The 24,023-nt window shown below is 38.0% G+C and overlaps 1 protein-coding gene across 4 annotated transcripts in view; it reads left to right on the forward strand.

Moving 5' to 3' along the window:
* The first annotated feature begins 3,019 nt into the window (after positions 1–3,019).
* The window catches only part of bmp2k (BMP2 inducible kinase), a 47,833-nt gene continuing 26,829 nt past the window's right edge, over positions 3,020–24,023 (forward strand). For 2 of the 4 annotated variants that reach the window (XM_077231336.1, XM_077231339.1), the window contains exon 1: positions 3,020–4,094. In XM_077231336.1, the coding sequence (XP_077087451.1) occupies positions 3,950–4,094 (145 nt within the window). In that variant the 5' untranslated portion in view covers positions 3,020–3,949. The remainder of the gene's footprint in view (positions 4,095–24,023) is intronic. The other 2 variants (XM_077231337.1, XM_077231335.1) reach the window with 2 other exon arrangements.

A 24,023-nucleotide genomic window follows, 5' to 3' on the forward strand; every position in this document is an offset into this window, starting at 1 on the left:
TTCATGGCTTAGATTTTAAAAACAGGTGACAAGCTACGGCACAGGCTTTTTATATTTTTCGAAAAACAAATTACTCGAGTGCCTTGGACTGTTTTTTCTTATGCATGTAATTCATTATTTTGCACTTTAGAGTGTAATCCTTAGACAACTTACTATGCAAAACATCTGCTTCACTTTTCTTGAAGGGTTGAAAATAGGGCATGACACTTTTTTGAAGACAAATAGACAGTTAAAGGCACAATATGTAGTTATTCGCCGCTAGAGGTCGCCTATTTAAAACAAAGGCGTAGCTTGATGATGCCAAGATTGAGCGTGGAATCATGGGAGTTGTTCCACCTCAAAGCCGGTAGAAAAGAATCAGTCAGGACTCGGGCAGAAATAATATTCATGAATGAGATTATTAACATTACTGTAGTATGAAGCAGAGCAGGAGCAATTTCTAATGAGAGACAAGTGCGAGACACGGGTCGAGAGCAGAGGAAATTTTATTATGCTACAGGCACCGCTTCAGGTCAAGCGTATGTGGGGTAGCAGCGCTGTTTTATCATTTACATTTGTTTGTTGAAAATGATGTTATAATGTGTTGTTCGCTCGGCGGCTGCTATGAGACACTTGTTGCACACTGCGGTAAGCTAGATCGATATTAGAATATCATATTAATAAATGCTGGATGGGTTGTGTTGCTAAATGGTATGCAATTAATTTGAAAACATGTATGGAGAAAATGCTGCATCCTAGCCACTTGATAAAAAGTGTTTTTCTCTGAGGCATGTTAAAAACATGGTGCATGCGGAAAATCTAGAAAACAAGCGATTCAAACAATAAGACGAACAGTGTTGAACAATGATTAGTTTTCTGTCAATAAATGTATCCAAACTGTTGTAACCTGTGTCCTGGTTAAAATTTCTCTGGATTTAAACATTCTTGGAAACATCTGGGATAATGTACACAAGTTAACAAATATATATAACACTGTTTTAGTGTTTTTTGGATATTTTAATCCTTATTTTTTAATATAATGTATTTTAATCCTTCCGCAAAACGCATGCAGTTCTGCTGATTAAGCGCTAGAGAGCTAACGACCTTGTCGTTGCATGTCAAGTCAATTCAAGTCATCGTCATTTATATAACGCTTTTAACAATGTAGATTTTTTCAAAGCAGCTTTACAGAGATAAACATATACTTTAAGGTAACAGAGATTGGTTTAGTTTTATAGTGGTTCTGAAAAATGTTTTTTCCAGCTAAAGTTAGTTTTGATTGATTCCGTCTAAATGATCATTTGTTATTAAATTAGGGGCCGCTAAGACGACACCGTTCTCTCTAAACAGACTTTATACGTGAACCTGTGATAGACGCTGATGGCGTTCACATGGCCATTAAGAATTGATTCCGTTTCTCAATATGCGTTCTTGTCTGTACTTGTGTCTTTGTGGACTTGTGAAACGTCAGTCGCTGCCCAAGTACTGTCTCAATACACAAGTTTGCATTTTGGCAAGAACGGTTAAAAATCCCGGAAGTGTTCTTGACACGCCCATTTTACCGAGGATGCATCGGTTGGTAACTTGTGAACTTGACGGCAGAAATATCCCAGCATTCATTTCGGCATTCAAGGAAGGAGCGGGGAGCAGAAATGTCGTTTTTCTACAATTTCGTATGCTATTTCATCACTAAATTCACTTCTGAGAGCATTTGATGAGAGAAATCTACTGTGTAGATTTCAAATATTGCAATTTTTACGAAAATTTATGGCGAATCGAAAATATGCTCAAACATTTTCGGTAGTGAAGAATCTCCATACGCGCACGCGGGTGTAGCTAGCGAGCCAACCGGCCAGTCATGCTAAAAACCTGGCTGTTAACATCAATAATTCTTGTTATGTTTGGGTACTGAAGACGGCGCTGTGTGGGGGTATTGCGCAATACCAGCAAGAACACATCGCCTCAAACTGTCAGCAGCGTTCTGTGTGCTCGTCACCTTGTAAGTTCATTCTTCCAAGAAAAACTAGCAAGAGCGTTCTCCCCAAGAACACAAGTCCGTTCTTTGCATTCTTGGTTTTGAGAAACGGCCTAGTTATGTGCGTTATGTCGCCAGTGGCTGGCGGTGAGGTCGCTAGTGGGCGTTCCCACTACTGGTTGCCTAGTAACGTTAAATTAAAGGAGGTGATTAAATGTTAATTATCACCATTATTCAGGTCACTGATCTATGCTATTTTGTTATTTTCCAACAATAGACTAGACAATAAGCACAATTTAACAAACTAAGATGTCATTCAGTAGAGGCTAGATATTTGGGACCAAATTATGGTATGTTATCAGAGGTGTAAAGTCAAGGTTCATAAAGTAAAAGTCCTCAGTAGCCTATTTTGTTCCAATCACCTGGATTTGCTAATTAGCAGTTTTTCAGCCAGGAGATATAATTAATTAGTGAAATCAGCTGGCTTAGTTCATGGGTGGAATAAACATATGGCAGGACTTTCTTTCTGACCCCGGACTTTACACCTCTGGTAGTTATAATGCAATATTTCCCATAAATGGAAGAAAATCTTTTTTTTTCTTAAAATAATTTGAATGGGTGAACTTGAGAAATATAGTCGACACTACAGTGTGTTATAACTGAGAAAATGTAATGATATTTATTTGCCATGCCAGATCCCACCATGCCTACAAATTTCCACATAATGGACCCCTTGAACATCATTACATAATAAAGGGATATTTTGGTAATAGTCGATATTGCTACTTAGTTTTCTCATTTAATCGACATTTTAAGGGTAAGCCACTTTTCAAGTCAAGTTAATTGCATACTAAATAATAGTTTATTCAATTATTCTGACAACAACAAAATCCAAATAAAAGTTGGATTTGTGCATCTGATGCTTAAAAACCGAAGGACAGAAAAGTGTACAGTATTCTTGGAATGTGCCATTTTCACTACATCAGCACCTCACACACTCCCAATCCATTCACATCATTCAACGGACTAACGCTTTATCAAGCAAGCTGCTGATCAATAAAGCGCAGGCAGAGACAGTCGTCCGTGCAATCCCATCAGAGAAGAGCATCTACAGGACGCGTCACGCTCACACCAATCATGACAATAGGAAGAAATCGGACAAAACAAGTTAGGTTGTCAGACAGTTAGCCTAAGTCGGATTGGGCGATAACAAACCTCCCACCAATTCTCCGGAGAGTCACGAGAGTTCGAACTTTATCAGTGTGACGGGGGACTTCCAGAGCACGAGGAACCGCTCTGCCGTTTAAAAAGAAACAACAGACGCTGTTCACAACACCGGAAACGTTCGGAGGTTTCGGGATTATTTTCTAGTAACGTTAGTAGTTTTTACAATGATACACGGCGTCCTTTTCAAGCATATAGAGGAAGCCAATCAGCTAGCGAGTTGGCTAACTAAACTATCCAAAGGGGAAGTGGCAGCAGTCATCGTTTAAGAGTTTCGCTAGCGTAGCTTCCGCCTAACACACCCACTTTCTGCCTATTTGTTGTTCACATTGGTTTCAGATAACTTGGACTTCAACCAATTTAAGCTTTCGGCTAAACGCAAAAGCGTGCTTTGGCTAAACAGAGCGTTTCGCCGTTGTTAGCCAGTTAGCGAGGCGAATGGTCTCTCCAGCTCCCACACAGGCTCGCTAGCCAGCCGAAACTGGAGTCGGCCTGAGAACACAGCAGCGTGGACGTTATCACTCGTGCTGTTGTCACTCATTAACGACGGACGGTTTACTTCTATGCATTTTCTTCATCGGGCTTTGGGGTAAATAAGCATTCAGATACGCCTTTCTGCGTCCCTCGAGCACTGAAGTGCCTGGCGCATCTCGGGAGAGCAGCTCTCAGCATGCTGGACAAAAGAGCGGAGATGAGCAGTTTGGCGTTTTAATCGTCTTTGGCTTGATTGGAACTGTCCGTTTGGGGAAGACGGGAACACAAGAGGCAAGAATGAAGAAGTTTTCGCGTATGCCGAAGTCAGAGAGCGGAAGTCTCGGGGGTGGATCTGGATGTGGTACTGGAAGCAGCAACTACATCGGGAAGGTGTTTGCTATCGGTCGATACCAAGTGACGGTGGAGGAGCTGATCGCTGAAGGTAATGGATGCATTTGTTTAGGCCAATACAAGTGAATGGCAAAACCTACTAGTGAAGTGTATAAGAGCCCCACAAACCCCACACACATCTGTTTTATAGAGCAATGAGCAGTTCAGAAAGGATGGTCTGGACTGGGTGTTTACTGCAGGTTGTACTTCGCCATATCAACGCTTTAAACAGTAACTGTAAGTTAGCTCCTTGCCATAAAAAGAGGAAGTGTATCTTGGTGCTTGTCCTTCGCAGAAATTGATAGAGAGATGATGCTTCTATTTAATCTAATGTAATTTCTTGGCTGTGTCGCTGTTACTGATCACATGGTTTTGGATCATGAGGTCTGGGGCTGGGCTGATCCAAATCTTGCCCTAATGTTTGTCACTGCAAACCAAACAAAAAGAAGACGTGTCCTTCTTGTCCTTGTTAAACTTTAAGCACAAGAGTTTAGTGAAAAGCTCAGGACCAAACTTTAAATAGTTTTATTGCCACACAATACACTAGTTTGACATGGCACACAAATATATTGAGACAGTAAAACAAAAAGTGTATCATTATTTTACCCTCTCTCTACAGGGCACATCTTTTTAGAGTTAAGTTTTTCTCACTTAAGAGATTTAAGTAGTTTGATGTCTTGATGATAATCTCCCCCGGACAGTGTTATAATCCTTGTGTAGCACTCTTATCTTTCTCAGTTGTTGCACATTAGTTATGGCATGTTCAGCTGCTAAGTTCAGTATATCCCAGTGGTTAGTCTGTTTTGCTCAGCGTTATCTAAAATGTAAAATATTTCATTGTTCTCACAGTTCTGTCATGTAATGCGACTAATACTAGAGCTAGCGTGTTTGTTTCCCATGTTGATGTTGTCAGTTCTGTGAGTTTCACTGAACAGCAAATTGGCAGCCCTGAACTTGCTGACTGGACACAATTATTTAATTTGCCTTCAGTGCAAAAGTTCACTCTCAAAAACAACAACTGTTGAGTTTGAACAGCTTTTATTCTTACTTTCTCATTGATTTGTTTTATTTAATGTAGTTTTTTTCATATAAAATTGTGCTTTATCAAATGTAAAACTGAATTTGTCCATTTGCACAAAATGACAATACAAGCTTAACCCTCTGGGGACTAAGAGCTTTTTGGTCCTTTTCTCTATTTTTACATTTGGGCTTATAAACTATATGTAATGGAGATGGAACACTATGTGTTTGGTATCTATGGATTCAGAAGACCCTAAGCTAACATAAGCACACATGTAATATGTTTATAAAGGAAGTATGAGTGAAAATGTACCATAAACTAGAGAATTTCAAAAACGGAAATGAGATTTTTGGCATTTATTTTTCTTTAAATCACACAACAATAGTGAACAGTTTTTGAACAAAAAATACATTTGTCAAAGCCTTTGCTTGACAGACATGTGTAATTGTTAAATAAAATGTGTAAAGAACAATGACAAATTTAACTTTATTTACAAATAGTCCCAGGCGTTTTTCTTAGGAATGTTCAGAATTTTCTAAGCAATGCTTTCTCCTCGTCACTCTCCAGTAATTGTTCCAGAGCTTGTTCCACCGTAAATCGTTTACTGCTTGCCATCATAAAAGTGCTAAAAATAATGCTATAATTGTATGTGTATATATATATATATATATATATATATATTATAATTGTTCTGTCTTTCTCTCATATCTCTGTGCGCTCTCGCTCCGTAAAGCCTTGTTTATACTCGACGCGTCCGTTTGCTTTCTGTCATCTCTGCCACTCAACGCTGTTTGCGTAATAGTATATAGTACCACCCCTTGCAAGCTTACAGAGTCCTCCGATTTGCTAGAATACGTCATGGTAACCTTCCTCTGATTGGGTAAGAAAAATATTCCTCCATCGGCAATTTTTCCATTGGTTGTTGCTCGTGAATCTGCCAAACAACGTCGATTTCATTGGACTTTGACGAAGTGGTATTGCGCAACAAGGAAGTGTGTATACAAGCCGGGTAAGTTTGTTATCACTGTTTTCAGCGGAATCTGAGGAAGACGGCAAAAAAGACAGCACCTCTCTATCATTAATAGTTTTTAAGATAATTACACATTTGTAAAAGTATGTCATTTTTGGAGGTACCGCCCAATCCGTCCCCTGAGGGTTAAGCCTATAGACTTTCTTCTATGGAGCTCAAAAGGAGATTATGACAGTCTTAGTCACTTTTCACTTTTATTTGATGGCAAACGATGTAGTAGCTATATGGATAAAACTGAGAGATTCTGCACAACAACATCTTTTGTATTCCACAAAACAAATTCATGTTCTTCTGAAAATGACGGAATTTGTATTGTTTTGGAAAAATCACATCCACATTATCTGCATGCTGTTCAAGTGATGGATAGGTGGTTTGTGGCCCTTCTGTTGTTGTTTGACCACTTGTTAAAAGTATGTGGGCAGACTTGGCACAATGCAGATCACCGTCCTGTAGATGGAAGTTGCTTCTTTTGTGTTTGCTTATTGAGCCCGACCCTCTTGAAAGACCACCATGCTCCCTTTTTATTGTTTCAATAAGTAATTTCAAGCAACTCGTTAGGGACAGCTGGGGAGTTGGCAAAGGATGGGTTGGCATTTGGGCGAGTCAGTGACTACGATTCTGGATGGGTGGTTAATTCTGTCATTTGCTCCCTGTAAAGTAGCTCTCAAAAGGCCTGTCCATGTGATTGTAATGTAATGAGATGTTTTATGAGGCTTGAACAGAAGTCTGTAATGCAGTAAACAGCAGATTTTTCACCTGCCGGAACAGAATAAAAATCTTTTGTCTTAAATTCTCAGAGTAAATTAGTGGCCATTCATGGTTTTCATTTGTATTAACCCTGAATTGGACACTGGGGTCTATATGACCCCCAATCGAAGTTTCCTTAGTAAAAAAAAATGGTTCCCTTCATCTCAGTGGAATAAGATTTGGTAGCTTTTCCTACATTATCTATCTATACACACACACAAAAAACTGGGCTTGATTCGGTGGTTCTATAGGTACGTAAAAAATTTTTTTACACTTCTGGTCTTCGGGGTCAATATGACCCCACATTGAAATGAATGGGAAAATCGAAAAAAATTTGTTTTTTATTTTTCATTTGTCAAAAAAAATCATTAAATCTGAAAATTTCCATACCGCAATGAAGTCCTGGTACTAGAGCACAAATGCAATGTGGAACGAACATGATCACTTGCACACACACGTGTACACGCACACAAACACACATAAACGTATGACTCCAATAGAAAGCATTTTTATTGAAATTGGCAAATAAAATCAATAAATCCTGCATAAATTTGAAAATTCTCACACATAAATGAAGGCCTGGTACTAGACCACTAATGCAATGTGGAATGAACATTAACACACACACATGTGTGCCCACACAGACACAGACACAAATACACACACAGATAGAGAGAGGTGTGACTGCAACAGAGAGCATCTTTATAGAAATTGGGAAATAAAATCAATAATTTCTGCATAAATCTAAAAATTTTCACACACAAATGAAGGTATGATATGAGAGCACAAATGTAACATGGAAAGAATGTGACTGCACACACATAACATTCACACAGAGAGACACACAAACAAACAAACAAACAGGTGTGACAGCAAAAGAGAGCATTTTTATAGAAATTGGGAAATAAAATCAATAATTCCAGCATGAATCTAAAAATGTTCACACATAAATGAAGGCCAGGCATTAGAGAAAAAAACAATGTGGAATGAGCATGATTACACACACACACACACACACACACACACACACACACGCACGTGTGCACACACAAACACACACAGACACAGGTGTTTATTCTTCGCTCCTGTTCATATCCGCCTATAGCTGTTTGTTTTTTGTTTTTATTTCCTTTTGAAAATTAATTTCTGATTCTAAAGTTAATCATTTTATACATTTCGATAATTGAAATAATATGAAATTGCAATCAAGTATTTTCTTTTAGTTGTAACTTGTGGCATTATTGCAAATTTATTTGGCATTACTGCAAAATTTATATAGCATTATTGCAATAACAAGATACTTCAAAAGACCTCAAACAACAACAAAAATAATTCTAAACTTTGACAAAATACTGATTTAATGTATTTTAAGCGTTTAAATATATATATTCATTAAAAAAAGCTGTTATAAGAGCAGTAAGTCACATCCAGAAAAATGAATGGATCTCTATGGGGCCTCTGCTGGATGCATATGGTAATTACACTTTAAGGCTAAAAACATATTATATACAAAAAAACATCTAACCAGCAGATGGCAGAATTATGCATCTAACACCTAGACCAATATCCAGAAACAATTCCCATTTAAATTTGATCATCATTAATGTGTTTTTTTCATAAAAAATTAATATTTCATACGTATGCTAATGGTGTAGTGGAGGAATTCTGCAGTAATTAGGTAAAAAAGTACTTCATATCTCCCAAAACACAGCATTAATGAATAGATTAGAAGTAAACAAAAAAAATGATATATTATTTGTATGAATAAAAATGTATATTTTTTGTACAATTACTCTATCAATTGTTGGGGTCATATAGACCCCAAAGCCCTGATTTGTAAACAGGAAATGAAGACCTTTTGAGGGTGTATTAAATGCAAAATGCGCCAACAAGCTTTGTGTGTTCAATATTTCCAGCCACCTGCTCACCTCTTTGGCATCGTTTACACTGTCAGTGAAATGTCACCCAATTCCAATTTTTTTTGCTCGTATGTGACACAGATCGGATGTGTTTTATGACTGTGTAAACAGGAAAAAACGCATCCATTCGGATATTTCGAGATCGGTTTCAGGCCTCATTCATATGTGGAAAAATCAGACATAAATCAGAGATTTGCCATGTCATGTAAACAGGCAGATCGGATTTTCTCAGGCATAGGTTATGTCTCCGCGCTTAAATGACGAGAGAAACCCTGATGCGCGTCTGCAATGGGAAGGATGGCCCAATGAAACATGTCATCATAGGAGAGGAATGTGGACAAACGTTGACACAACATATTAAAGTTTGGCTTGGTTATCCTAAAATTCCGGACCCACTGCTCCTCGTTAAAGCCCACATTTAAACACAAAATGCTCCCACCAGTCCTAGGATCTCTCTCGCACACAGTAACTGAAGCATACGCACAGGCTGCAATAATGGCACTTTTCGTCGTCCTCCTCCTCAGAATCATGATGATGTTTGGCGAACTTCGCATATATCGCAGAGCTAGCATCAAGCATATTTCGTGTTCATCCATCTGTGCAAGATAAGTTTCAGATAGTATGGCAAGTGTTGACGCATGAATCGGATATGGGTCACAATTAAAAGAATGTGTAAACGGGCAGTCAAAAAATGGATATAGCCTACGCAACAAATCAGAATTGGGCATCAAGACCTGCAGTGTAAACGAGGCCTTAGTCAACAAACCCTTTAACAACTTGTTTCTTTTGAAAAACAAACTGCTCATGACGAGTATTTTCCCCTGTTTCACTTCAATATGTGTCTGGTAGAATCTGCTTTGGTCGTTGATCTTTTTTTTCCAAAAAAAGCCTATCACTTGACACCAAACCGGTTCAGAGCGGTTCTTAATGTAAGGTGCAGTAACATTCTACTGCACTTTCGATAGGAGCGTTACTGGACTGACCTTGAATGAGTCGTGTACAGAGCTGTTGCCCCACTCACTGAGCATGTGCTGGTAGAATTGCTGTGTTAAAAGCCACTCTGATTTCGTTATCTCCTTTACTACTCTGGGCCTGTATGTCTTATTGACAGTTGAAGGTGTGCGTAAGTATGTGTGAAGGAGCGTTCAGTCATTTTGTCATTTGGTCTTTTGACATGTTTATGTTATGGCCTCTATTCTGTTTAGTTGTTGGAAAACATTATTTTTGTTTCCCAGCATCTAATGCATGTTTTGTCACTTGCATGAATATCTTTCAGTATCAATACAGGTCTAAACTTCTACTTTTCTTCTTTTTGCCATCCAGCATGCATGAGCGAAGTCATTTGGGTTTCATTCTTTGCACTAAATACGTCACAGCTAATGATTGAGATGAGATTTTGAACTTTGCCTTTAAACATGAATTTAATCTTACAGCTCTTGTGGCAGTGCAAATTTAATTTGTTTGGGCCCGGTTGCATGAAGCCCTAATGTTAAGAAAACCCTTAGTTATGGTTAAGGAAGGGCACCCTTTAGTGAAACATGGGCTGCAAGAAAAAAAAGGTCCTCTTAAGAGCTTTACAGCTGTCATTTTATTTTAGCTTATTACTTGAGTTCCCTTAAGTTCTGTTATGTGTTGCAACAAAGTCCTTAAAAATTATTAGGGCTGGTCCAAATACCATTTTTTGAGCTTCGAAGCTTCGGTAGTAATGAACATCGAATATTCGAAGCTTCGGCGAGAGGGGGCTGAACATATTCTTTTCACTAATAAAGGCAGGAATCTCTGTGTTGGTCTGTCTTTTTGCATTTTGATTATTTCGAGAACCGTTCATCCAACCGACTTCACAAGGGAGTGCAGTGTTGCATTTGGTGCAATATAGATGGACACGCGAGACGCGTCACATTCAGAATTAATAAACTTTTAGTCAGCTGCAGCGCGAGCGGGAAGCAGCGCACCTCACGCGGGCAGGGTTTATATGCTCCGAGAACGGACACTCCACTATGATATAAAACGCACACACACAGGTCTGTTAAATTAAGCAATACTTTTAAGGTAGTCTAATATTTTTCTGACTAACAAATTACTGACACAGTAAAGGGTAGATTTAAATAAAGAAAAACGAAATTTAAATAAAGAAAAAAATAAATTTAAATAAGGAAAAACGAAATTTAAATAAAGAAAAAAATAAATTTAAATAAAGAAAAACGAAACTTAAATAAAGAAAAACGAAACTTAAATAAAGAAAAACGAAATTTAAATAAAGAAATATGAAACTTAAATAAAGAAAAAACGAAATTTAAATAAAGAAAAATGAAACTTAAATAAAGAAAAAACAAAATTTAAATAAAGAAAAACGAAATTAAGTTAAATTAAAAACGAGATTAATTTAGATTGATAATAACGGGTAAAAGGCTAATACATTTTGTTTCTATTATTCTATTTTCCACAATGTCAAAGCAACGCAGCTTAACCCAAAACACAAGCTCAGGCATGCACTTCGGTCCATACAAACTCCGCTGTTCTGCGCTCTAGCCAGAGAACACTCCCGTTGCAGTTAGGCGTCGGTTCTATTTCTAGCATGCACGCATTTTCCGCGTGGCTCGAGCCGCGCCTGAGACGCGTGTTTCACACAGGCAGTGTGCAAACTCCAACCTGTTAACATGGGAGCTGAAATAAAAACGTACATGCCACACAGCTGAGACGCTCACGCCATGCAGCCAGTGTGTCGCCGGCCTTATTCAAGCGCGAGTGAGAACCGTTTCGCGGGGGATCCCAGGTGTGCAAAAAACAACAAAAAAAAACGAATATTCGAATGTCAAATTTTCAAATCGAATACCAACCCACCGAACGAATATTCGAATATTCGAATATTCTGGTCCAGCCCTAAAAATTATGCTCTAAAACATTAAGGGATCAAAACAGGTCCCGTCATCTGCTAAACACAAAATAAACCTGTTGAAAGTATGACGTGAAACATTGTTAATTGTCACAAAAAATAAATAATTAAATGAACACCGAATTGTTCATATTCTTCCACTGTGTGCTTAAATTAATTATCTCATGCCAGGCTTTTGTACTGTGCGCAAGAGTGACTGATTATAGCGGCAGGTTTGGGTGCCCCCCCATCAAAACAATTTTTTATATATATATATAATTTTTTTTTCTTTTTTTTCTTTTTTTTTCTTAGTTTAGATTTCTTGTTTCCAGTAGCCTACTTTAAAGCTGGTTAGCAGACGGGACTAGCCACGAGCCACGTAATGTCTTGGACACTGAACACGCCATTCTGTAATTTTGTGCTCAAGTTAAAAAAAAAATCTAAGCGAATCTAATCGCCAAACAGGCAAAGTGACATTGATGCATGAGTATAATAACAACGATATATATATATATATATATAATCTCAATACAAATATAATATATTTAATGTAAAGCTATGTGAGTGGCATGGTAGGATTTTGAGTGGCATGGTAGCATTTTGAGAATCTTCCGGTTTTTTACCTGGACTCCTAGAAACAATGTGCTCAAATTTTAGGACACTCTGTGTCGTCCGTCAGACCGCCTTTAATAATCTCCATAACTCAAATATTGTAGTATTGTAGTTTAGTAAATGTTTAACTTGTTTAAAAGTCAGTGGTCAGCAGGAATATTAGGCTGCTGTCACTTTAAGATCGAATGCATCGATCCAATGTACTGTTTATATGAGTTATCTTTCTCAAATGTTTTCTTTCTCTTAAGACATAACTGACTGTGTTTACGAAGATACTTGCCAAGATGGGCATTTTGACATGGCTACTTTTGTCTTGATTTGTCCATTCAAGCACAACGAATTGAAAGAGAACTAGCCCTGTGTGTGCGCATGCAACAGATGTGTGCACACAGAAAACTTCTCACACAGTGTGCAAGTACCGAAATGAGTTTTCTTGTCTTTTTGCACTTGAATGCTTAAATTTTAAGACTTAAAACATGTGCAACTGATTATTTTTGTGACTATTTGCACTGGCCCGATTGTCTTTCACGCTGGCCCCTACTAATTGGGATGTCCTTTTTGTCGAGCCCTGACAGGTGAGTTTAAACGAGAATGCACACTTTGGCAGGAATGCAAAGACGCACATTGCAATAAGATGTGGAGAGTGTCCTGTCAGTCATCCCTCTGTACTGTTGTCACGTGATAAGTGAATTCTGACTCCTGCACTGTGTTGTGACTCTGTAGCTCTTGCTGTATTGACCAGAGCAGACGCTTACAGTTAATTGAAGCATCCGTTGTCCAACTGAACTAAACATTTTTTATTTCTATGATGTGGGAGCGGTGCCATGTTCGCCAAATAATGTAAATGTGTATATCCGAACACTGTCTCGCATCAGTAAGGCCGTGTGTCCACCAAAGCGTTTTTTCACACAGCTGGAGTATAATTCCAATTGTTTTCAATTGGAGCGCCGCGTTTTTTGAACGCCATGAGCGTAACGAGGCGCTGAGCGTGTATATAACGCTCAAGCGCTGAGCGCCCGGCGTTTTTTACTGTTCGGCGAGAGTTGAAAAATGCTCAACTTTGGGTAAAACGCAGCGCTCATCACTGTCACTTTTTACCCAACTGTCCGATCACAGTGGAGAAGGGGCGGGACTAATATCACACCGACCAACTGTCACAACATTCTTTCTGTACAACGACATCAACCAGCAGAGCTAACCGAACAAAATGGATGAAAACATTTTTTTTTGTATGAAACCAATTATCTGCAAAATCAGTTACAAGTAAACTGTGCTGCGGATATGCTATTCTGTATCAAAGCAACGAATCGTCTCAACTGAAAAAAACGCTGCACTGCCAAAACGCTCTCAAGCGCCCACAGCGAGGCGTTTTCAGCGCGCTTTGGTGGACACACGGCCTAACACTAACTTCTGCAGCAAGCCTGGTCTATTGTAAATGTCTTTATGGTAACAAATGATTTACTTGAAAAATACCTTGAAATTAAGTTCATTCAGGACTTGATTGGAAAATCTCCTCTTTTCACACCTCATTCCCTGTTTTGTTTCTAATTGCTGGTTGCTAATGCTGTGTGTCTTTTGGTTTCTCTTTGGGGTTGTCACGTCCCCTTAGTTATATCTGTGTCATCTTCAGATGACGTAACATTTAGCACAGTCCTCCAGTGACAGTATGCCAGTGAATTAAAACGATCATTCAAAGGATTCTGCCGAGATAAAGGTTTGAAGCCAGAAGTGTAGCCTTTACCTATTTGCTTAATTTTACTAATCTAAAAATGATCGAAACTTCTATGGTCTGTCTGCATTGGGCCAAGCCGACATTGTGCCAGTGGCACTTGTGAAGAGATGACAAATTCATGATTGTCAGGTTTTCCTCACTCTTCTGTGAGGACCCATTTCTGCTTTTAACATTTCAGCTGTACCTCACACACACATTTCTTACACTGCTCTGAGAAAATAGGTCACTCAAGCTTTGTGAGCCAGAGTGGGGTTGGCATCGCACACAGTGTGTTGGCTCAAAAGAGTTCCTTAAGCAATTCTCTGTCAAAACATTACTCTAAGATTATCTAACTGTGTTTTGCTTTAATCCCTTTGTCTAAATCAGTATGTTGCTGGTTGCATGTGGTGAATCGTTTTTGGCAACTTTTTTTTGTCTGCCATCTGACCAGATCCACTTGTCGTTAAGAACAATGTAGATTGTTTAGACGGCAGAGTGAGACTTATTATATTAGATGTCTTTTACCTTTGATATTGATGGGGAGTTAGATCAGACTGTCATACCATAAAGACATTGTTCACACAGCTATTCTTTTTTTCTGGCAAAATTTCCACAGATGGACAAGTGGTTTAAAATAGTGGATGCATGCTTGTGTTGTGCTTTGCATGGTTGTGTGTGTACTTGTTAATATCATGATTATGAAGCTCTGCTCTGGAATGCAGGAGCAAATGATCACACATTCCTAAATGAAGAAAGAGTGACAGACTGGTTTTATAAAATTAAAAAAACACTTTAAATTTTCCTTTTAATATGGATTCTTACTTTTGAATGACAAAGGAAATGAAGTGAAATAAATAGTTTGGCTCAGACTAGAGGCCAAGGCTATGATTAGGGCACATATTAGAGTAAACTATTTCATGAGTTTAAAAATCTTTTGCTAAAATATAAATAATGTTTTGTTGTATTCATCAAGTCTGTGAGAAAAAATATGAAGACCATCTGTAATGTTCCAAAAAAGAATGAGAAGTCAACCTCATGTTGCCATCAAGGAGGTTGTCGCAAAGTGCAGAATCTCTAAGCTTCTCTCCAAAAGCAGACGTGTCTCTATTTTTAGAGGCTCAGCCTGTGCCAGAGATAAATTTGTGAGCATCATTGTGGTGTAAGTTGGAGGACACGAGGGAAACTGATTAGGCAGTGTTCTTTAACAGATATTTGTGGGGATGCACCAAAATGAAAATTCTGGGCCAAAACCAAAAATTCAGGATATACTTGACCGAAAATAAATAAATAAATAAATAAACTATCAATCAATCAAACTCATTTAATAATCAACACTCAAATAGCTAAAACCATGTACAAACATGATTGCACATGAGGCAGTTTTTAATAACAGAATTGCATCTACCTCAGTTTGTTGGTTAAATTTATTGAAACATTTAAATTACAATAAACTGTAATCATGCATTAAATAATGAAGACGTCGCTAAAAGGTTAAGTAAAAATATAATGTATTTGTAATACAGTGCATAGCCTATTTAGCAAAATACTCTACTGTTATTTTTTTCTAGCTAACTAATGAGTTTCTGGACATAGAATAGCTTTCTTGAGGTAAATGTAACGTTAGGCTAAGTGACATTGTATAGCCAACAATCTTTTTTTTTTATGTCTTTCCCCTGTTGAAACACTGAGTGATTACATGAGACAGGATTCGTTTTGGTTAATGTATTTTTCAACATACCTTTTGGTGTTCACCCATGTATATTTTGTGCTGTAACTAGTAAAGAGGAGATATGAGATGATTGCTTTACATGCGCTATATCCATGCTGCTACTTGAACTGTGCTACAGTGATCTGTCACGCTGTATTACAGGGCACCAAAATGATATTAATTATTTGAATTTCGTAATAATATGGACATTTTAAAGTTGAGAATTTTAAAAGCTTCATATTAAAAGTAACAAAGTACAAAGCTTTTGGATGGCAGGTGTGCTACAAATGTTTAATGAAGTTTTGTTCACGTAAAGGCTAAACAGGAAACAGAACAAAAGATTTTAGATTTAAGAAACTATATCAGCCGAACACCATGCCATTGAAGAAGTACTAATAAAACATCTGTTTCCGTCACTGATTTTGGCCCAAAACTGAAAATAGCTGTTTAGGGTGAATTTTCAGTAGCTAATTTTGGTGCATCTCTAGATATTTGTGAGCTTTATGTTGGTCGTTGATGATTATGAAAGATTCCAGACCTGTGAGATATCAGGCAAATGTGAAAAGGGGGGGAAAAGTTGACAGAGACATGCAAGTTGATTTGATATTTCACAAGCAGTGAATATTAAATGCATATTTATTTGCTCTGAGCATTTATAATCTTCCTCGTTTCAGTGGCTGTTTGATATGAATGTTGGCTCATCTGATTGAAAAGAAAAAACAAAACAAAACCCTTTCAAGGGATTTCAGACCAGTACATAAATAGCCAGATCTGTTTGAGCATAAACAACATCTGCAAAGTTACAATGCTTTAAGTTCAAAGCAAAGGGAGATATTTGCTTTTAAAGAAAAGGACTACAACAAACGGCTGGTAGGGACTACACGACATTCCTCCCGGGTTAGTGACATCAGCAACCCTAAAATGTACATAAACCCCTACCCCGGGACACGCAGTCTGTAGCTACGTTTACATGGACACAAACAGAATGAAAACAATACGATTGATGAATCCGAACACGGTGTTTACATGAACTATAAATAAAGTAATCGGGTTGATGTGCACGTTTATATGGCACAAGATTCAAATCGGAATTGATTTTTTGACATGCGCACACTGCACGAATATGCCGCTGTTCGCGCATAACTATTCTCCTTTATTGGTTCTTTATTTTTTTTAAACGGCAGACTTAATATTTATCCGTCTCTGGTCATGATTTGGAGACGATGAGCATGAACCGTTTTGCCGTGCTGCTATTGATCACGCAGTAAAACCACGCGCCCAAAACCTGTCGTCCATGGATGATAATCTGAAACAAGCACTGGTGGGACGTTGTCCTGCTCCACTTCACAGACGCTGAGTGAAATGAGAATTTTTTAATGACGGAACACTCATTTATATTCACTTTATTCAACAGGAAGAACAGCTTGTTCCACGCGTCATACGTCATTACGCTATTTCAACGTCATTGCACATGCGCAGTCCTTTAAGTTTCGGTTTTCAATCCGATCAAGTGTTTACATGTTCTCTCGATCGGATTACAAAAGGAGTAAACCACCCCTTTCAATCCGATCGAAATTCGGATCGAGCTCAATCGGATCGATTAAGGTGTTTACATGAAGGTTTTTTAGTCCGATTGAGCCGTCAATCCGATTATAAGTGTCCATGTAAACTAGTGATCGACCGATGTATCGGTTTACAGATATTTTCCCCGATATTTAAGCATTTTCCCATAATCGGGTATCGGTTTTATAATATCGGATTCGCCGATAAACGGCGCCATCTTGTGGCCGTTTTGAGAATTCCGCCATTGCAGCCCGCGTCTGAGGAGATCAGTCAACAACAACTCTGTGCACAGGTAAAATATATGTTCGACTTGCTTTGCTTTAATTATTCAACTTTATTTAACATAACAGACATGCAGAAATGAGATTTGAGACATAAATGCCTGATATAGTTTATTTATGCAGCTTGGTTCTAACAAATTGAGACGAACTCATGGAGTCACGTAGCGTAATCCGTCATGTCATGCCCCAATAAAGACGTAACTTTACATGAAGTAAATAAAACAGACATGAATGAGTGCATGTTGAAAATAAAAGCGCTGAATTTAATTCTCAATCTGTTGTATTTGCTCACCATTAGTCTCGAAAAAAAAGTTCGTTCATATTGCTGAGCACTCACTGGGTTGATGATCAGGAATGCTCAAGCACGGCCACTGAATGAAACTTTTGACCAGATTATCTTGTTTAAACACCCTAGATTATATGATCATTTACTACATAGCAATTATTTCGCTAATAAACATCTAAATAAACCGCTTTGTGGAAATTAATTATTTTTTATTTGCACGCTCGTTCGCGGTTGAGTTATAAGTTATAGTTCTGTGTAAATGCAAAGATAAACGGCATTTTGTCAGAAAGGATTTCATGATATAGACTGACAAAACTATTATTAATAATTAATAACATACTATTTGGAAAATGCAATTATGTATATGCTGTTTTGTTTGTTACTTTCCTGACAATGTTGTATTCCAGCTAATATTATTCATTGAATTAATATTACCCAGTGAATTATTCATCACTCTTAGTTTAAAACCTATTTAACTGCACATAAACCTTCTAAAACTTTAAAATGAATTACATTTCTGCAAAGGTGATATGACTCCCGTCAATTATTTTCTCCATATGAAAACATTAGACTTTTAACATTTATTTTGCCTACTGTTAACATTGTTGCTGCTGATGCTTATAAATTATATGTATAATTTAGATATAAATTATATAATGTAATAATATAAATGTTTTTATTGTAATTTGATTTATTTACCATTTATGAAAACAAATGAAGCAGGCTTACAGGGCAGAATGCTGAAAGACTCTGTTTTCTACACTACAACTAGTTCTGCTTAACTGGGAGTATTAAGTTACACTATAAAATAGCTATGCAAAAATAAAATTCGGGTAATTTAGATTCCTAAAGTTTTTTTTGTTTTGTATGCAAGGAGGGAAAGATTGTTATAAATAAAATGGTTTGTTCAGTTAATTTGTTTTGTAATAATTGTGTCAAAAACAGAAGTATAACAGTAAATAAACATCGGTTCTGCATATCGGTTATCGGGCGCATAAACATGCAAATAATTGGTATCGGTATCGGTTATAAAAAATCTAAATCGGTCGATCACTAATGTAAACGCAGCTAATGTTGAGAAGAGGAAAAGTTGTTGTATAAGAGTACATTTGTGAGTCAGCTCAAACTTTTAGCATCCTTTTCACATGCAATAAAAAATCACTCTGTGTGCATCATCTCACAACAGGTCCTATACAAGCGATTTATAGATTATCATGACAGAATATGCTAATTGAAGATAGTTAACTCCAAATCAGCAACATACATTCATCAACTAACCATTCAGAGACGTCCTGTTGCATTCTACATGTTGTCACTTCTTCTTGAGTCTCTCCATCTTTGTCTGACTCTGTTTTAACATTAAAGGCAGAACAGTTTCTGTCATTTTAGTGTCTGCGTGAGGTAATCGCAGCTGCTAACACACAAGAGCTCTTCAAACCCCGCCCTCTGAGGCAGCTCATTTGCATTTAAAGGGCCAGGCACTAAACGGTGAGTTTTTGCTAACCCTCAAAAAGTGACAACTTTAACATGCTATATAAAAATATCTATGGGGTATTTTGTGCTAAAATTCACACACACACTCTGGGGACATCAGATATTTATTTTATATCTTGTGAAAAGGGCATTTTACCACCCCTTTAACTCTCAGATCCTCACTAAGCCCTGGAAAGTTTAGCTTTTTATTTGCGTTTCGTCCAGTTCAGCATCCTGTTCTTTTCTTTTCCTTTCTGTTAAGTTTCATCCTGTTCATTGTTTTGCCAACCATATAATTAAAGTGCCTTAGCTTCACCAGAGCATATTTCTCATAGACTACGTTTACACTGTGCACCAACAATGCGATTATTTCTAATAATCAGAGTAAGGTCTTAATCGCAGTAAGATGTTTACTTGGCATGAGTAGAGCTCTTCACTCAAGTTTACATTAGGGCTGCACGTTTTCAAGTTTTTCATTAACCGTTAACCGAGGCCCTTAGCGGTTAATACTCGGTTAACCATAGTGTACGCGCCGCAACCCCGAGATACAGACACACGAGAAAGGGGTAGTTCATTTTTAACACCTTTAATAACTGCACAAAACATCTTTAACTTTTAGGTGGCAAAATATTGTTTTAGGCTACCTAATTCTGTGAATTATACTGCACAAACCAAAAGTACTACTGCCGAATGAAGAAGGGTCAGTTCTCCCCAGAACATAAAATATTCATTTTATTTTATTTTTCGTGTTAGCATTTATATGGAACAAACAATTGGACGTGGCAGTTCTGGAAGCGGCACTAAAACTTTCACAGAGACCTCAAACAGAATGCACAAAGCCTTTCTTTAAAGTGAATTTTGTTTTGTATTAATTGTATCTTAATTTTAATCAATGTTTCATCAACCAATTACCTGGAAATAAGTAAATATAGCAGACATTACTAGATAATACGGAGCCGCCGGCGCGTGAACTGGAGCTCATCTCATAAACGAATTCCGAAACTCATCGAAGGCTATAAGGTAGCCTAGTTGTCTCACAGACCTGATAAATAAATCTATATTGAAATGTCTACTTTTAAACACAACAATTCAAAACGAAAGAAAACAGACTGCTCTCTGCTTATGTAATCCGTATGAAAAGTGCATTTCTCTCTGGCGCGTTCACTTCGAAGATCGCGAATCAGCATTGTCAACTTCATCTTTCCAGCTGAGAGAGCCTGGAAACAATTAAAATGTCTCCTTGATATATTTGACATTCATAATCATTACTTTTGCCTGTTCTTTTTGACAGCTTTTAGGTTATTGGCAGCGCAACCCAGGCTACATTACATGAACGCGTCAGCACCGAAAACATGGAGATGGAGATTTTTTTAAAATAATCGCATAACCTATTTGATATTCCAATTAAATAGGCTACTCAGTTAGGCTACTCATCCCAACCAACTATTAAAAAAATGTTTGCTTGTAAGCGGTCTTTTTACATGCTAGTTTTTTTCTGTGAGCGGGAATTGAAAACCAAGAGTGGACTGTTAGCGAAGTGATTACAGAATGCTTAGAGTGGAGAGAGGAACGTGCTTTCGCTCCACTCCAGGCTTTGATCACATCCCCCTCAGCAAGGTGAATACACCTCGTCTTTCCTTAATTTAAGACCTATTCAAACTAAAATTAAGACATTACACTATTTGAGAAATGAAAGCCTATTTACGGCCTTAAAATTATGACAAGTGAACTTCTTGTGGACAATTCAAATGTCTGGGAGCGCTCTGGCGGTGCAAAAATGTATTACAACTAAATTCAATGCACGCCATTGACGCCACTTAACCGAGCAAAATGTTTCACTCGGTTACGCAATTTTTAACGGTTAATCGGTTAACCATGGACACCCCTAGTTTACATGCAATTTTTATTATTCTGATTATTCGCTAATAAGTATGGTTATTCCACATTCAGATAGGCATACAGTATGCATAGTACCGGCTATTGTTTTAATCCACTCACATCAAATTCAAAATACATTTTTATAGATGTTCTGGACATTATTCGGCGCAGTGATGAACATTGCATCCAAGAACGTGCGCGCACATGCTCACTTTGGTCAGAACGGTAATAATGCGATTAAGGTGTTTGCATGCCTGTTTATTGCTATTAAAAATGGCGTACGCCACACAGTTTAATGTGAATATGGTTACTATGATTGTGAGCTTAATCGCATTAGTTTGATCGAAATATTGTTACAGGAGGTAGTTTAATCGCAATATTACTCATACTGTTCCCATAGCATCAGCCACGCAGCATCTCGTTCCCTATTCAGGGAACTAAGGTTACACATGTAACTGAGACAATATTGTTATATAAACGGTTTTATGAAAATTAGCATAATTTACAGAGATGCAACGATTACAATTTTCTAGGCCGATTTTGACCTGCCGATACCGATTTTAGCCGATTCCGATTTCACTTTTTCTAACCACTTAACAAGACACACAAATATTTATTTTCTATCTTTTCTTTAATAAAACATTTTACATTTTGCATATAACACATAGAACTATAAACTCCTGGGTGTGGGAAATTCACACACATCTGGAGCCAGTTGCACCAACAGGGCTTACGCCTGGTCTAAAGGTAAGTAGGTCTTAACTCTGCATTCTAAGTCCGACCTAATAGTTACGACAGTTGCACAATCCAGGCTTAAGTCCTCTTCACATTAAGATTGGGCGTAAATCTTACGTCTAGTCAGTAGCAGGCGTAAAGTCAAAATCTAGGCAAGTTTCTATAGTAACCACTTGATAACTCAGCAGTAAAGACTTATACACAGACTTTACAATGAGCGGGCTTTTAGACGGGAGAGAGTTATTAAGGACAGAAGCAATCCATTGGACATTTACAATGATGAGGAGCTGATTGAGAGGTTTCGATTCTGTCGGAGAAATGTATATGAACTTGTTGAAGAGCTTACATACATTCTGTGAATGCACTCATTGATTAACATGCACGCCGAAAAAAAACACTCGCACTGCTCACGCTTGCAGTGTGAAACGACCGTAATTCACGAAGTTTCCTACATGTGCGTTCCTTGTGCACGTGTGATGCTGCGTGATGTTAATCATGCCCCCCCGAATGCTTTTGACTGGCATAAAATCGGAATATGTCAGACTGACCGGCCGGTCGCCGGTTATGGCCGATCACGTGAAAATCGGCCGATTCCGATCACCAGCCGATCAATCGGTGCATCTCTAATAATTTACTTTCATGTTCCAAACCTGTATAATATTTTTCTTCTGTGGAACAAAAATAAGTTATTTTGAGTGTTTTATATCTATATAACCAACCCAAACTGATCGAGTTTTCAGAAGTTTTATTTTTTGGTGAAAAATGCACAAGCACATTTGCTCAAAGCATAACACTTCAATCCCATAATCTCGCAGGTGAACTTCAAAATCTCTGGCCTGATTTAAGAACTTCAGGCCATACCATATGGGCTCCATCAGCGGACATCAACACCACTGACACTTCCAACATTTTGGATTTAAATCGCTTGCCTTACCATGAGCCCTCGTGTGAGGAATCAGGGGCGCCTTCATTCATTCTCTGGTGTCCCTTAGGATAACAGAATGATGTGTAATCAGTCTCTTGCTACTGTTCTAGATCACTGGAAGAAATAAGTGACAAGTATGTCAGAATAGCACCTGACCTATATTAGTAATAATCCGGTGTAATTTAGGACAGTGTTCAGTATTACGAATATTTTGTGGCCTGACTACACTTCCTGTTTCTCGTAAACAAAAAACTGCCTGCTTGCACAACATGCCTTGTCTTGTGATTCAAGACATTTTCTATCAGTGCCAGTGAGGTTTTTTTTTTTTTGTACTTTATTGCCCTGCTTGCACAGAAGATAGCTGTGTATGGGTCTGTAGTTCTCCCAAAAATGTGATCATTTACTCAACCTCGTGTGTGCGCTTGTGTTTGTGTGTGTGATTTTTGGATGAAGACTCCAATAAACAACAGTGTTTGTGTGTGCATTTCTGCACCTCTGGAAGCATTTGGGCTTAGTAATGGGAAGCATGTTAGTGTGAGACTGAACTATTATTTGTCTGTATTAGTCATCAGCTGCATGCAACTGCTTTCCTTGCTCAACGACAGGGTGAACCATGGCACACTTACTGAGTTCTCTATTCTGTTTCTGTGCATTTTGTTCATTCTTTGTGCTTCCTCATAGTTGGTGGAACTGTTGTGGGATGTCATGCTGTATATGCAACTCATTGTGAACAGGCAGGGATTGCTTTAATCTTTTTTGTTTGCATTCATGTAGCCTACTGAGATGACCTCAGCTCTTTTTTAAATTGAAGAATGAGAGATTTCACACAAAGCTCTGTCTTTGCTTCACACAAAGGTGAAGGTGAGCCAGTGCAAAGGGGATATCTGGGAGAGAGGGCCAGGCAGTTATCTTTTTAGTAGCAGCCTGGCTAAGTATTTTTTGTATCTGGATGTGGAGCACAATACGGATTAGATGCCCATCATGTGTTGCCAAGAAAGCTTTGTCATGCCCCTCCCTTTTGCTGCCCACACTGTGATGAACCTGTGTCGTTTTCCAATTGACGTACTATACACTGTTCACTTATACTATGCACTATAGTATATGTACTAGGGCTGCACAATTAATCGAAATGAAACCGCATGCGATTTGGCAAAGACACCTCTGAATGTAGGTCAGTGATTGTGCTAGGTGATAGGGCAATATAGCATTGCCTAGCCCCT

This window comes from Siphateles boraxobius, unplaced genomic scaffold (assembly GCF_051911475.1).
Source record: "Siphateles boraxobius isolate OS27281-9 unplaced genomic scaffold, OSU_SipBor_1 16, whole genome shotgun sequence".
Classification (NCBI taxonomy): domain Eukaryota; kingdom Metazoa; phylum Chordata; class Actinopteri; order Cypriniformes; family Leuciscidae; genus Siphateles; species Siphateles boraxobius.